We start from the raw sequence: 15,053 nt of genomic DNA, 5'->3' as shown, positions 1-15,053 counted from the left end.
AGAAAGAAAGAAAGAAAGAAAGAAAGAAAGAAAGAAAGAAAGAAAGAAAGAAAGAAAGAAAGAAAGAAAGAAAAAGAAAGAAAGAAATGGACATATTGAGCAAAATTTCATAGATGGTTCACTGTGACAAGTGGTTCTAGAAAACATCAAAGTTTCCACTAAATTTCAAAGTTTCCAGTCCTGAGTTTCAAAGAATTGCTTATAGGATCTAAATAGGGGTTCTCTCCCACCTAAGATTTAGAACTGTCTGTAAGTTATTAAAAGAGTGTGTGAACTCCTTGAGGGCAAATAATATTTTTGATATGGTTTCAATTTATGACAGCAATGGTTATGCATATACTTCTCCTGACACTAAACTGATTCAAAATATCTAACCTTGACCAGATGAAACTGGATATGACCTAGATTTGCTACATTTAGTTAGTTCTCCATCAGTTGAGTGCTGGATTTCATACCACATATAAGTGTTGCACTGCTCCCTTATGCTGTGTTTTTAATTCTGTATTTTAAAGAATCTCTAAGAAACTCTAAGGAATCTATGAAAATTATCACTCTTAACAATCATGTTTCAATAACCACTAGGGATATTGAAGGGGCTGTTGATGTGAGAAAGTCAAATATTATGAGAACCATTCAAGCCCATGAACATAGTTGTACCAAAATGTACCATGATGAAATCAGTTGTACCAAATAACAAAGAAAAGTATGATCAAAAATAAAAATAACACCAAGCACTGGCAACTAATTGTCACAGAAGAGTCAAAGTAATCTTTAAAAATCAAGCAAACACCTTCAGAGGGATTTAGCAATGAGACAGGTTGCTATTGATTCTTCTGTAGTGAAACAAAGGCTGCCTAATGTTAGAAAAATAGTAAGAAATACTAGAAGATTGGTATTTAAAATATACACAGAAAGAAATAAACAGAGAGAGAGAGAGAGAGAGAGAGAGAGAGAGAGAGAGAGAGAGAGAATAACAATAATATTAAAAAATTTTTGCTAATCATTACTAGGAAAAAATGTCATGGGCAAGACTATACAAAGAATGGAGCTCTAAAGATTGGAAAGGAGTAATTTTAAATGCTGAAACTCAGTTTTTCATTTAAAACTGTCACCAAGGGGTGGCTAGGTGGCACAGTGAATAGAGCACTGGCCCTGGAGTCAGGAGGACCTGAGTTCAAATCCGGCCTCGGACACTTAACAGAAAAAAAAAAACAGCTGTGTGACCTTGGGCAAGTCACTTAACCCCAATTGCCCTCCAAACAGGAAAAAAAAATCACCAAACTGTTGCAAGCATTCCAGATGAACCTGTAATATCTAGGTATGTTCCTTAGTAAACCATCCCTTCTCCTCCCCCCCCCCCAATATCAAATTTTATTGGGTAGGTGGCATGCAGGTAGGTAGAATCCACACTGAGAGAATGATTAAATCTTAGAAATATATTTGTATATAAAGGATAGAATTATTCTGGAATTACACAAATTCCTAAATAGACATAGGATACTACAAAAAAAGGTCTTCTATCATACTATATGGCATGAAGGGTTACAAATTTATCTAAGAGATGGAGATTAACAGTCTTCAAAGGTCTTAGAAGGGAATGAGAGATAAACTAGGAAGGGAAATAAGCACAGTGCAGCTCCTCCCACAAGCTCTCCAACAACTATGAAAGAAGAAAAGTAGACCAAGTAGTCATTAGAAGATTGAAAGTGAAACTGCAATGGGTCATCTTTCCTCATATTAAGTGGCATAGCTCAAGTGGAGAATTATCAAGGTTAAAAAATAGGTATGCTTCTTTATGGCATATAATTAGTGTCTTCTCTTCATGAATGCTATAAAGAAATGTCATTATATCACTGAAATTACATGCCTGAATTCAAATATTATCTGAAAGATCACTGTCCCAACAAATTTATAGAAGATAGATATGGGGAAAAGATTCAAGTGGAACTGCTTAGAAGACATGAATGGAATAAATGTTTGTTACACAGTTTGTTCCTTGGAAACTCAAGGTAGCAGCTGTCAATTGATCATCTGGTTCAAGTCCTGAAATACTCACTAATTGAGAAACCCAAAGCTAAACCCAACTCTATGAGGATAGCTATCAAAATACAACAAAAACAACCCAGTAAAACGGGTATATTCTGAATATTTTGCTTAATGGCAACATGATTTCAGAATTTTAAAGCACAGATGGTGAAGATATGCAATGCTGACATAATGCAAGAATCCTGTATAATCTTAGAGTATGCAGTATAAAGACTCTATTGTTCATCTCTCCAATGTACAGATTACTCAAGGCTACCCTTGGGTATATCTGGGAATAGGATCAAATACTGAATAAAATCTTGGAAACATATGCAGTCATTTTTCTTTTATAGCAGAGTGAACTTTTTTAAAGTAAGAAAAAAATCGCTGCTCAAGTTTAAGTTCCATTTCAGCACACTACAAAGAAAAATTGAATAATCATTGAACCACAGTCAGTAAAGTGTATTGTCTACCCAAGATATACATGCTATTGAACAAAATGCTTTATACACTGCAGAAAAAAAATCATTAACCCCTACAGTGTTCCTGGAAGGGATGTAGTGTCTTGTAGCACTTTATATTTGGTTAAAATATTTAGCAACTTCAAAGACAAGTAGCAATGATAAATACAATGGGACTAATGAATAGGACTAATTCTATTTTGTTTTTGTTGTTTTCAAATTACAGTTTCCCATATCACATCCAATATCCCAATTGTATCCAATAACATGGCTATTCCAAATTCAAATATTTTTCATCTTGTGTTTTCTAGTTAAAGAATGTTAAAAGGCACAGAACTGTACTTTAATTTAGTGTAGGGAACACCCAGGTGAGGAAATTCCTTTAGCCAACACAGATCAGCAGCATCTCTGCACTCACAGGTTTAGAGAGTTGCCAGGACAGTACTTAGAGGTTGCAAGATTTGTATAGGGTATTATAGTCAGTATACATCAGAGACATATATACTTGAACCCTGACTTTCCTGGCTTCAAGACCAATCCTAAATTCACTATGCCAGCCTATGTCTTTAGTTAAGGAATAAAAAATATTAATTAACAAACCTTCTGAGATTACCTAAGCTGTTTTTCTTTCTTTATGGTAATTCCATACTTAGAAATTAGCTCAAAATTTGTTTCTACTTTAGTAGCATAAAAGTATACAACAGGATAATAAAGCTGTCTATGCATTAGTAAATGAGTATCTGTTGATGAGGGAAATAGAATGAATGTGTCCTAAGCAAAAGAAAATTAATGAAGCATTTAAAATTAGTAACATTCATTTTTATAATTATTCTCTGCAATTTTGAGGATATATGCAACATATTTATTTTAGGTATGCTTAAATGAACCCAAATCACGCGTAATATAATGTACATACAGCTTTCCAATTGCATCTTGCAACGTTGTGTATCCATAGGAAATAAAGTCAAGTCCAAAGGACAGGAGAGAGTAATAGATAATCTGAAAATATAAATACAGTTCTTAGATACCATTGACAATCTCTCAAGTGAATCACTGATTTTAAAAGAAAATGATAATGTGAATCTGTACCTCATACTAACTAAGACATCTCCATCCCGAAAAATAAAGAGGAGGATATTTTCCTGTGTAACATCATGAAAATTAGCACTCTTTTCATTGGCAAAGAATAGGTCAGGTTTCCATAGACACTTGAACATGGTGGGATCCACTGTCAGTGCATCTGAGCCCCTAAAATCATTAGGAAGCTTCAGTCGAGGATCATTCCATTTCTGCCTCAGGAAGATGTTAACCCTGTAGTCCTAACCACAAAAAAAGAAAAGAAATATTATGTCTTTGCCAATAAGAGAAAAGGTTAAAAATTAAAAAAAAAAGTTCAGTACTTTCCAAGAAATATCTTCAGCTTATTGAATTGACCTAAAAGATTCCTAAATTTTATTTTCTAAACAATAAGTAAACAAATTACTAATAATCCAGATAAACATCAAAGACTCAATGTTCTTTTACGCTATGGGTATTAATATGAATTAGTTAGATTCCACGGGAGAAGAAGGGAAATTCTAAGAAGTAGATGTAAAGAAACTTTTTTTTAATATATCTACTTGGAATGATGTAATATTTCTGCTGCATACACCTTAAATTTTTCCAAATGAAATGTTTAGAAAGGCTTACATCATCACTTGCTAACCAAACTGTGAAACTAGTACAGCTGGTGGTGAGGTACCTGGGCCAGATAAATTATCAAAGTTAGAGAAGAAAACCCTTCTTGTCTTTACAGTACTGCCAAAGATGGGGGTGGGGAGGATAAAGCAGCTGTATTTTAATCACAGGCAGAAAAAGGATTTTTAAGACTATAGCAACACTTAAGTCATGTCTTTGTCTTTGTTAATAATGCATTATAAGAGAATAAAAAAATTCAGACATGAGAATAATTCAATCTATATTAAAAAAAATCCATCCTACAAAAAAAATGGTCATATAGCCATTGCTTAGAGACTTTCCATGAATGAGCATGCTCTACCTCCTAAAGCTACATGTTCCACTATGGGAATGCCATCATTAAAAAATTAATGAGTTTCCTTATACAAAGCTTAATTTTTTCATTAAGCAACTTTTACTTATGTTCCTAGTTCTGTCTCCTGGAACAAAGGGTCTCAAGGATCCATGAACTTTTTAATAAAATATTTTGATAACTCTTGTTGTGTCATTTCAATTGTGTCTGATTTTCCATGACCCCATTTGGAGTTTTCTAAGCAAAGATATTGTCATGTTTTACCATTCCCTTCTCCAGCTCATTTTATAAATGAGGAAACTGGGACAAACAGGTTTAAGTGACTAGCCCAGAGTTGGACAGCTATGATGTGTCTTAGACTGGATTTGAACTTGGAAAGATGAATCTTCCTGACTCCCAGCCCATGATCTATCCACTGCACCACCTAGCTGCTCTTTTTGGAAACTATTTTTTAACGTATTTTCCTTGTATTTTATTCTGAGAAGGGCCTCAAAGGCTTTAGTTGATTGCCAAAGGAGTCCATGACAAACATACACAAAATGGCCAAGATCCTTTGTCTGGGACCAAGAACAACAAGTCTCATCCTTCATAAGACAGATTTTCAAATAATTAAGGACAGCTGTCTTGTACCATCTTCCACTATCTTCTCTTCTCAACCACAAACATTCCCAGTTACTTTGACTAACTCTCACATGTCAGGACCTTCCTGGTTGCCCTCCTCTGGAAGCAAATCTTCTCAAATGACATATTACCAGGTAAATTTTTAAGTAACCACCCACAACTTCCAGCCAAAGACTCTTCAGAACATAAAAAAAACATAGATATTTTAGAGTACATCATTTGAAGCTATCATGTGTAGAAGAGGTATTTTGAATTTTTAAGTTTTAAATTGATATTAATTCAAATGTTTTATCAATATGCATAAACCTTTGAAAATTAAAGGACTTCATTATGATACCCAAGATAAAATCTGTGAAAACATATTCTGATGACAACTAAGGCACAACCTCCTCATTGGTGGTCACAGGTGTACACAAAGCATCATGCAAGGATGAGCATGCATGCTATGCTGGAAATAATACTTAGTATTATTTGGGACCAGTTAATGTGCTTCAGAAATTACACTGTTTTATAAAAAACAAAAGCATTTTATATTCATATTATGTTAACAATAACTTTTTTGAATGCTGTCCTACATTCTTCTTACTGACATATTAACCACCAAATACCAACTCTTCTCTCTCTCTCTCTCTCTCTCTCTCTCTCTCTCTCTCTCTCTCTCTCACACACACACACACACACACACACACACACACACACAAACTCACACACAAACACACAAGAAAAAAGCCCTCCAATATCTTTCTAAATAATTTCTCTAAGATGAGATCCAAGATGGACCTGCCTTAAACAGAATTCTCTCAATACAAATGACAGTATATTATGAATCCAGGCTTGCCTATAAGCAAGGTGGAGGATAGATCTCTGCACTTGGAGTCAGGAAGTCCTAAGTTAAATCTGTTCTCAGACACTAGCTATCTAGGCAAGTAATTGTACTGCTGTCTCAATTTCCTCATCTGTAAAATGGGGATACATTTAAAAGTTGTTATGAAGATAAAATTAAATAATATTTTTAAGTGCTTTGCAAACCTGGCACTATGTAAATGCTAGCTATTTTCATCAAAGTAAAATATATTCACTAATGTAGATAGTATGAGCACATGTATAAAATGGGGTAAAGATTTGGGTCCCATATTTTAGGAAGAATATTCACAAGGTGAGTAACACTGTGAAATAATGGATGGGTCTGATGTAATGCTGGATTTGGAATCAGGGACATTCTGACTCTTGACTCTATCTGAAAAACACTAGGCAGATTACTTCTGTATTCCTGGAACAGCTCCCTAGTTATTAGTTATTAAGATCTAGACTTGTAAAGGGAGTTGACAGGCCAAAAACACAGATCCTTCATTCACATTTTTATATTTTGATAAACAAGAAAGTTTCCAAAGAAGGGTAATTAGGGCAGGAAAAAACAAGATAAGGATCAGATAAAGGATGTTTAATATGGAAAAGAGAAGACTTAGGCGAAATATGATTGTTGTTGTTCATTAATTCAGTCATGCCTAACTCTTAGTGACCCCATGAACACAGCATGCCAGGTCCTTCTATCCTTTAGTATCTCCTGAAATCTGTCCAAGCTCATCTTCATTGCTTCCATGACATGATCTATCCATATCAGACTCTTCCATCCTCTTCTTTTGCCTTCAATCTTTCCAAACATCAGGGTCTTTTCCAATGAGTCCTCCCTTTTTATTATATGATCAAAGTTTTTAAACTTCAATTTCAGTATTTATCCTCATTGTCCTTCCAATGAGTAGCCTGAATTAATTTCTTTAAGTATTGGCTGATTTAATCTCCTTGCTGTCCAAGGGATTCACAAAAGTCTTCTCTAGCACAATAATCCAGTAATTCAGTTTTCTTTAGAGTCCAACCCTCTCAGTCCTACATTGCTACTGGAAAAAAAAAGCATAGCTTTGACTATATTGATTTTTGGCAAGGTAATGTCTCTGATTTTTAGCATGTTATCCAGAATTCCCATAGCTTTCCTTCTAAGGAGCTAGATTTTTTTTTTGCTTAATCTCATGGCTGCAGTCACCATCTATAACAATCTTTGAGGCCAAGAAATATAAAATGTGACACTGCTTCCATTCTTCTCCCTCTATTTGCCAGGAAATGATGGAACCAGTTTCCATGATCTTAGTGGCTTTTCTGTTCATGTTAATCCATTTCAATATTAAGTTCAATTTTAATTATGTTTAAAATTGAATTTATGTTTAATTGGTTTAAATTAATAGGTTATTTAGTTTAATTAATTATTTAATTTGTTGTTTAATCTTAAATTTAATGTTAAGTTTTAAACCAGCTTTTACACTTTCCTTTTCTCACCCTCATCAAAAGGCTTCTTAATTCTTTTTTTCACTTTCTGCCATCAGAATGCTATAGTCTGTGTAGCCAAGATTGTTGATATTTCTCCCAGAAACCTTAATTCCAGCTTTTGGTTAGTCCACCCTGGCATTTCTCATGATGTATTCTGCTTATAAGTTAAATAAGTAGGGTGACAATATACAGCCTTGCTATACTTGTTTTTCCAATCTTAACCAACCAGTTGCTTCATGTTCAATTCTAATTGTTGCTTTTTGACCCACAAACAGGTTCCTCAATAAGTTTCAGAGCATTTCCTAGGAACAGGTTTTGATAAAGAAAGAAGAAAAAAAAAGAAAGGATACCGAGAGCCTCAGGATAGGTGGATAACAGGTGAATGAGAAGCCAGTAACATGGGAGGTAACAGTTGCATCTACTTCACAGTTTTCCCTGTTTCTCTCCTGTAATGTTAGATGTTTTTTTTTGTTCCGTTGTTCAGTAATGGCTGACTTTTAGTGACTCTCTGAACCATAGCACACCAGGCTCTGCCATCCTCTACTATCTCCTGAATTCTATTGTTTCCATGACACTATGTATCAATCTCATCCTTTGCTGTCCCTTTCTCCTTTTGCCTTCAATCTTTCTCACTATCAGAGTCTTTTATAATGAATCCTGTCTTCTTACTAAGCAGAAAAAGCAATTCAGCTTCAGTTTCAGTATTTGACCTTCTAGTGAATAATCTGAATTAATTTCTCTAAGTATGGATTGATTTGGTCTCCTTACTATCCAGGGGGCTATAAAAGTCTTCTCCAGTACCACAATTCGAAAGCATTGATTCTTCAGTACTCAGCTTTATGTGCAAACCCAGACTTAAGGAAACTATTCCGTAACATAACATATGAATCTGGATGATGGAACAAATTTTCCTTCCCATGTCTTTTTGTCTCACTATCTCTCTTGTGCTTTTTGTCTCCCACTCTTGCAGGCTGACTTTCACAGTATGCATCCATAGGTTAGGGAAGGAGCTAGCTTTAGAATCAGGAGGACCTGGCTCTGACATGTACATGTTTGACTCTGAGCAAATTACTCAACAATCTCATAGATGCAAACAACTGTAAGTTGTGGAGCAGGTAACAATATGCTCTGGAAAGGGGAATTCTTTCCTGGGAATTACTTTTAGTAATGAAATCACAGACCTAGCCTCAATAACATATATGGTTGTACACATGCATACTCGGTGTGTGTGTGTTTATGTGTGTGTGAAAGAGAGAGACAAAGTCAGATAAACAGAGATAGAGGCAGATAGACAGAGATGGAAAAACAGATAGAGAAAGAGAGAAAGAGACAGGCAGACAGACACTAAAAGAGACAGAGAACCAGAAAGACATAGACAAAGCAAGACAGAGACAAAAGAAGACAGTAAAATAGAAAAACAGGGATACGAGTGGCTAGGTGGCACAGTGAATAGAGCACCGGCCCTGGAGTCAGGAGGACCTGAGTTCAAATCCAGACCAAAAGATTGACATATTTATTAGCTGTGTGACTTTGGGCAAGTCACTTAACCCAAACTGCCCTCCAAAAAAGCAAAAAAAAGTCTGAAAGACAGAGATATACAGAGAAATTGAGTCAATGAGAGACAGACAGACAGACAGAAAAACAGAGAGATGGAGAAATTATCAAATGTAGTTGGTTTATAATTTTATATTGTTATCATCTTCAGGGGAAAAAACTGCAGAAGTTTCTATATCTAGCGTGATTATATCTTCTGCTGGCTTTGAAAAAAATCAAATTGGGCATATTTTATATTTATAATGTAACCAGGCTACAGCATAATATAATGAGTACTGCCCTGATTAATCAGAGACATACTAGTTACAACAGTACAGACTACAGTCCCTCTAATCCCTGTGCCATCTTCATCCATGCCTTCTTATAACTACTTCTTACAGGTTCTACCAATACACAAAATTGCTAGGTCTTTTAATATTGCATTAGTGACAGTGAAACACAAGCTAGTCAGCTCATATCCTTGATAGTTAATACACTAACCTACTTCATTTTTCTATTTTTTTTTACATTTTCTGAGAGATATCTTCTCTGCCAATTCTTCTTGTATTGCTGGTTTTATATTTTGTAATTATTGGTACATATTTTTGGTATTTTATCTACTCACCCTTGTTTCAAGTATTATTATTTGGTAATAATATGCTTGTTTATCCCTAGTATATATCTCTCTATTTTCTTTGGTTAACCTGAAATTTTGTTTCTTTGATTATTGTTTGATTGAAAATACTTTGGTGTTGGTTTTTTTTATTTGATTCCATACAGCATTACCAGGCAAAAAATATGTTAACAATACTTTGAGATTTTTGTTTGTTTCAAGGAAGCAACTTGGGGTCTATTTTGGGTCCACACAACTTTTCAACAGACTTTCTATTTCTCCTACTCAATTCTGGACTCAGAAAACTGCCCACTGGTACTACCTATCCTAGGAATTGATTCGATGAATTGCTTTTTACTAAAGACTAACTCAAAGGACTTCCTATTCAAATGCATGTCATCATAAAAAATAAAAGTTTATTCTTCATCAATTTGATTCTTCTTGAAAAGAGTATTAATTCCATCCCTTTTGGGTAGTCATGGTTCTCAAATGAGACTTTCTGGAATGTTGAGAGACTTGATGCTATCAGCACAATGCTGCCCCCAAACTGAGGCCTTTGGAAGAATTTACCATCTTGAGCAAATTCATCATTCACTAAGACTGCATAAAGGCACCCTGTATTACAGTGGTAAATCATTTTTAATAGCATAGCTCTTTTCTACCTCACTTGATTCTGCTAACCAAATTATCACTGAAGAAAATTGTCTCTGCCATTGTACTTATCAAGGAATTATATTTATATTTATATGTGGATATATGTGAGCATACATGCATATGTATATGGAAATATTTTTGGAAAAATAATTTTAAAACCAGAAATTATTATACTGAGCCAAATGTCTTTTTCAAAGTAAATCAACAAAACCAAACACAGCAAAATCTTAAATTCTCCATAATTTTGAATCAATTAGTTTTGTGACAGTGAAAATATGGTCTGCTGTATAAAAACAATTTAAGAAATCCTTAGGGGTGGCCAGATGGCTCAGCAAGTAAGAGCACCAGCCCCAGTGTTAGGATGACCTGGGGGATCGAATCCGGGCTCAGATACTTAGCACCACACCCAGAAATAACTGGCCATGTAACCTTGAGCAAATTACATAACCCCAACTGCTTATAAAAGAAATCCTAAATACATTTTGTAATATGCATATATAATTTTGAAAAGATTTTCATAGCTATGATATAGATACTTATAGGTTCGTGATTATTGATGTCTTCCCTATCCTTTTGAGAAGATAGGAACCTCCATTATTTTTGAGAATAGTTTCGTTTCTTTAAAACTGATCCTTTAAAAAATGAAATTTTCAAAATTTTGTCACTTTCATCATGAAAGTCCTCTGTCCATACTTAGTCTGACCTAATCTTTTTCTTTCTTCTTTAGTGTTGCTTATTTTTGCTCATATAGCACTTCAAGACCTAAGTTACAAGAATCCAAATGCAATAATTCTACTAACATAAATAAAGAAAATATCTTGCTATTAAAACCTTCAGAGATCTATTCCAATTCTTATGTTTATTATATGCTTATAATTCCATCTATAAAGGATCTTGGGAAGATATGATTTGGTTGGATCTCAAATAAGGTTGTTTTTTTAAAGACTTTTTGCCCCTTCCTACATTATTGTTTTGTGAGAAGATTCTGCTAATGATTTTCCATCACACTTATCTTTTCAATTTTGCAAATTATATTGTACTACTAATGGCATTATTTAATTTATTTTTGTATCTTGGATTTAATTGTATCTCTGTTTATCAAGAAATTAAAGTAGTTTCAGCAATTTTTTTGTCTTCTTTGTTGAAGGAACCACTTTACAACAACAGTTAAGTTTTTGAAATATTAATGTGTTTTTTTCTTTATATAATTCTTATTTTAGATGTCAATAGCAAGTTTTATGAGATCAGATTAGAGCCATTGTAATTGTATTTAGTGTCTTCTTCCCTTTTTCATATTCTTTAGCTTCAATTTATATTGACAATTTCTAGTTTCATTCATAGTAAGAATGTGAATATTAAAATTAATCTGTTGCTCCACAGATAGATCAACTGGTAACTAGGCACAGGAAAAAAGATCTCAAATTAAGTAGACTATTGTTAAGTTAATGTTAAAAATGTCCTACAAACTATGTGATTTTAGGATCTTTAATCTCCTCAGACACACATTTTTCCCAGCCTTTTAAAATCACTGCATAAAATGAAAGTATGCTAACATTTTATCAATTAAAAGATGAGGAAATAGAATACTTAAATACCATATTTTAGAAAAAGAAATTGAACAAGTCATCAATGAACTCCATACAAAAATAATGCAAAGGACCATTTGGATTTACAAGTGAATTCTACCAAACATTTAAAAACAATTAATCCTAATATTATATTAAGTACTTGAAAAATAATTCAAGGATAAATCCTACCAATTTTTTTATGACTCAAATATAATTTTGATATCTGTCAGGGAAGGGCAAAACTTGGAAAAACTATACATTAATTATCTTAATGAATATCAGTACAAAAAATTAATTAAGTACTAGCAAGGAAATTATAACAGTATATCACAGCAAACATACACTATGACCATGTAAGTATATCCCAGGTAGGATATACAAGGGATACAGGACTGGTTCAACATTGGGAAAATTATCAGCATAACTAACCATATCAATAACAAACCAAACAAAAATCAAATTATTATCTTAATAGATACAGAAAAATTTCAAATCAAATATCACATTCATTTCTTTTAAAAACACTAGAAAGCATAGCAATAAATGGAGCCTTTCCTGAACTGATATGTAGTGTCTATCTAACACAAAGAACAAGGATTATAGATCAATTTGAAGCCATCCTAGTAAGATCATGAATGAAGCAAGGGTGTTCATTATCACCACTGTTGTTCAATATCATTTTTAAAATGCTAGCTTTACCAACAAGACAAGAAAAAAAGAAATTGAAGGAATAAAAATTACACAATGAGGAAATGAGAGAGACAGAGAGATAGATATTCATGCAAAGTGAAGCAAGCAGAATCAGGAGAACATTGTGCAAAGTAACAGCAATATTTTAAGAATGATCAACTGTGAAAGACTTAGCTTCTCTGATCAATACAATGTTCCAAGACAATTCCAAAGGACCATGGTGAAAAATACTTTCCACCAATAGAAAATGAACTGGTGAATTATGAATACAGATTAAAGAATATTTTATTTTAACTTTATTTTTTCTTATTTTTGTCTGTTTTCTATCAGTAATATAAAATATATATTTTGCATTATTTCACATGTTTAATAGATACCAAATTGCTTGTTTTCTCAAGGAATATGGAAGGGAAGGCAGGAGGAAGAGAATTTGAAACTCAAAATTTTTAAAAACAAATGTTAAAAATATTTTCATAGCTGGGAGTCAAGATGGTGGAGTAAAAACAGGACTTCCGCATAGCTCTGGATCCTGCCTCCTCCAATTTATGTAAAAATTTATTCTAGACAAACTTTGGAGGTACAGAACCCACAAAATGACAAAGAGAAGCTAAACTCCCACTGAGGACAGCCTGGCAGGCGGAAAGCAAGAAGAGAGCACAGTGCTCTGGGAGCTGACCCCAGGCCCGCATGAGCCTGAGGTTCTAGCCTCAGGGCGGCCTGACCAGCTGCTCGCTGGAGGGACTTCAGATCATCAGCAGCTGTGGCAGTTTTCAGAATTATCAACCCATAGATGCCAAGGACAAAGTGAGAGATCAGTGCAATCTGGACTTTGGGACCTGGGAATTCAGAGTGTGTTCTGGTCTTTGCCCCAGGGGTGAGAAGCAGCTGCCCTCTGGGCCCTGCAGCCAACCACTGCCTGCCTCATGGTTGCTTCAGAGCTCCTGGTCTGCAGATTGTAAGGGGATCAAGCAAGGTAATAGCTCTTCCTTTAACCTGCTTGGATCTGGATCACTGTCTGGTGTTGAGGTCCTGGGGTGCATAAGCAGTCTGCCAGAGTATGTGGAGGCTTCAAAGAAGGTACCCAATTAATACCTCCAGCAGCTGCAAAAACCCCAGCATTTGGGATAAAGTTCCAGTTTCTGGTAGCAGAGTTCTACTGTGGCAAAAGGCTCAAAAGTCAAGGAATTAAGTGGCAACATGAGCAAAAAAAGTGAAGAAAAGCAAACAGAGCAACCCAACTTTACACTCCTATTTTGGGGACAAAAATTATCAAATCATGGAATAGGAGGAAGACAAAGAAGTCAGAAAACCTGAACCAAAAGCTTCCAAGAAAAAGAAAAGCTGGTTACAGGACATAGAGGATTTTGAAAATAAAATAAAAGAAGTGGTGGAAAAAAATAGGAAGAGAAATGAGAATGATGAAAAAAAATTATGAAATGAATGTCAACAACATGATGAAAAAATAACACCTTAAAAAACAGACTAAATCAGATGGCAAAAGAGGCTCCAAAAAACAATGATGAAAAGAATGCCTTAAAAAGCTGAATTTACCAGATGGAAAAAGAATCCCAAAAGCTCATTGAAGAGAATCATTCCTTCAGAATTAGATTGGAGCAAATGGAAGCTAGTGACTTTATGAGAAATCAAGATACTATTAAACAGATCCAAACAAATGAAAAAATAGAAGGTAATGTGAAAAAATCTCATTGGAAAAACCACTGACCTGGAAAATAGATGCAGGAGAGATAATTTGAAAATTATTGGACTACCTGAAATACATGATCAAAAAAAGAACCTAGAAATCATTCTTCAAGAAATTCTCAAGGAAAATTGCCCTGATGTTTTAGAACCAGAGGGCAAAATAGAGGTTGAAAGAATCCACTGATCACCTCTTGAAAATCATCCAAAAAAGAAAACTCCTAGGAATATTATAGCCAGGTTTCAGAGTTCCCAGATCAAGGAGAAAATATTACAAGCAGCCAGGAAGATACAATTTGACTACTGTGGAAATACAATCAGGATAACTCAGGACCTGGCAACTTCTACATTGAGGGTTTGAAGGACTTGGAATATAATATTCTGGAGGTCAAAGGAGCTGGGATTAAAACCAAGCATCACCTACCCAGCAAAACTGAGTATCATTTTCCAGGGGAAAATATGGTCATTCAGTGGAATAGAGGACTTTCAAGCATTCTTGATGAAAAAACCATAGCTGAATAGAAACTTTGACATTGAGATACAAGAAGCTTGAGAAGGTAAATAGGGAAAAGAAATCATAATATTCCTACATGCAAAACGATAAATGTAACTTATGAAACTTTTCTCAGTATGAGAATAGTTGAAGGGAAGAGAAATGTGCGTGTGTATATGTGTGTATGTAAATATGTGTGTATACATACATATATATGTCTATATATGAGGGTATATGAGAGCATGAATACATATGTGAGTGTGTGTATATATTTCTACAGGTATACATAGTGCACAGGACCAATTGAATAGGAAGGGATGATACTTAAAAGGTGAAATTAAGAGGTGAG

At 34.4% G+C, this 15,053-nt stretch overlaps 1 protein-coding gene across 2 annotated transcripts in view; it reads right to left on the bottom strand.

The window, feature by feature from the left end:
* The window catches only part of GLRB (glycine receptor beta), a 109,476-nt gene that overhangs the window by 37,929 nt on the left and 56,494 nt on the right, over nt 1–15,053 (bottom strand). For both annotated transcript variants that reach the window (XM_069105625.1, XM_069105626.1), the window contains exons 5-6: nt 3,576–3,805; nt 3,403–3,485 (exon numbers count right to left, since the gene is read on the bottom strand). In XM_069105625.1, the coding sequence (XP_068961726.1) occupies nt 3,403–3,485; nt 3,576–3,805 (313 nt within the window). The remainder of the gene's footprint in view (nt 1–3,402; nt 3,486–3,575; nt 3,806–15,053) is intronic.

The sequence above is a fragment of the Petaurus breviceps genome, unplaced genomic scaffold (assembly GCF_028583685.1).
Source record: "Petaurus breviceps papuanus isolate PSGF00001 unplaced genomic scaffold, PetGlider_PUasm1.0 76, whole genome shotgun sequence".
In the NCBI taxonomy this organism is placed as follows: Eukaryota; Metazoa; Chordata; class Mammalia; order Diprotodontia; family Petauridae; genus Petaurus; species Petaurus breviceps.
Note: the sequence above shows the minus strand (reverse complement) of the source record. Positions and strands in the feature narration are given on the sequence as shown.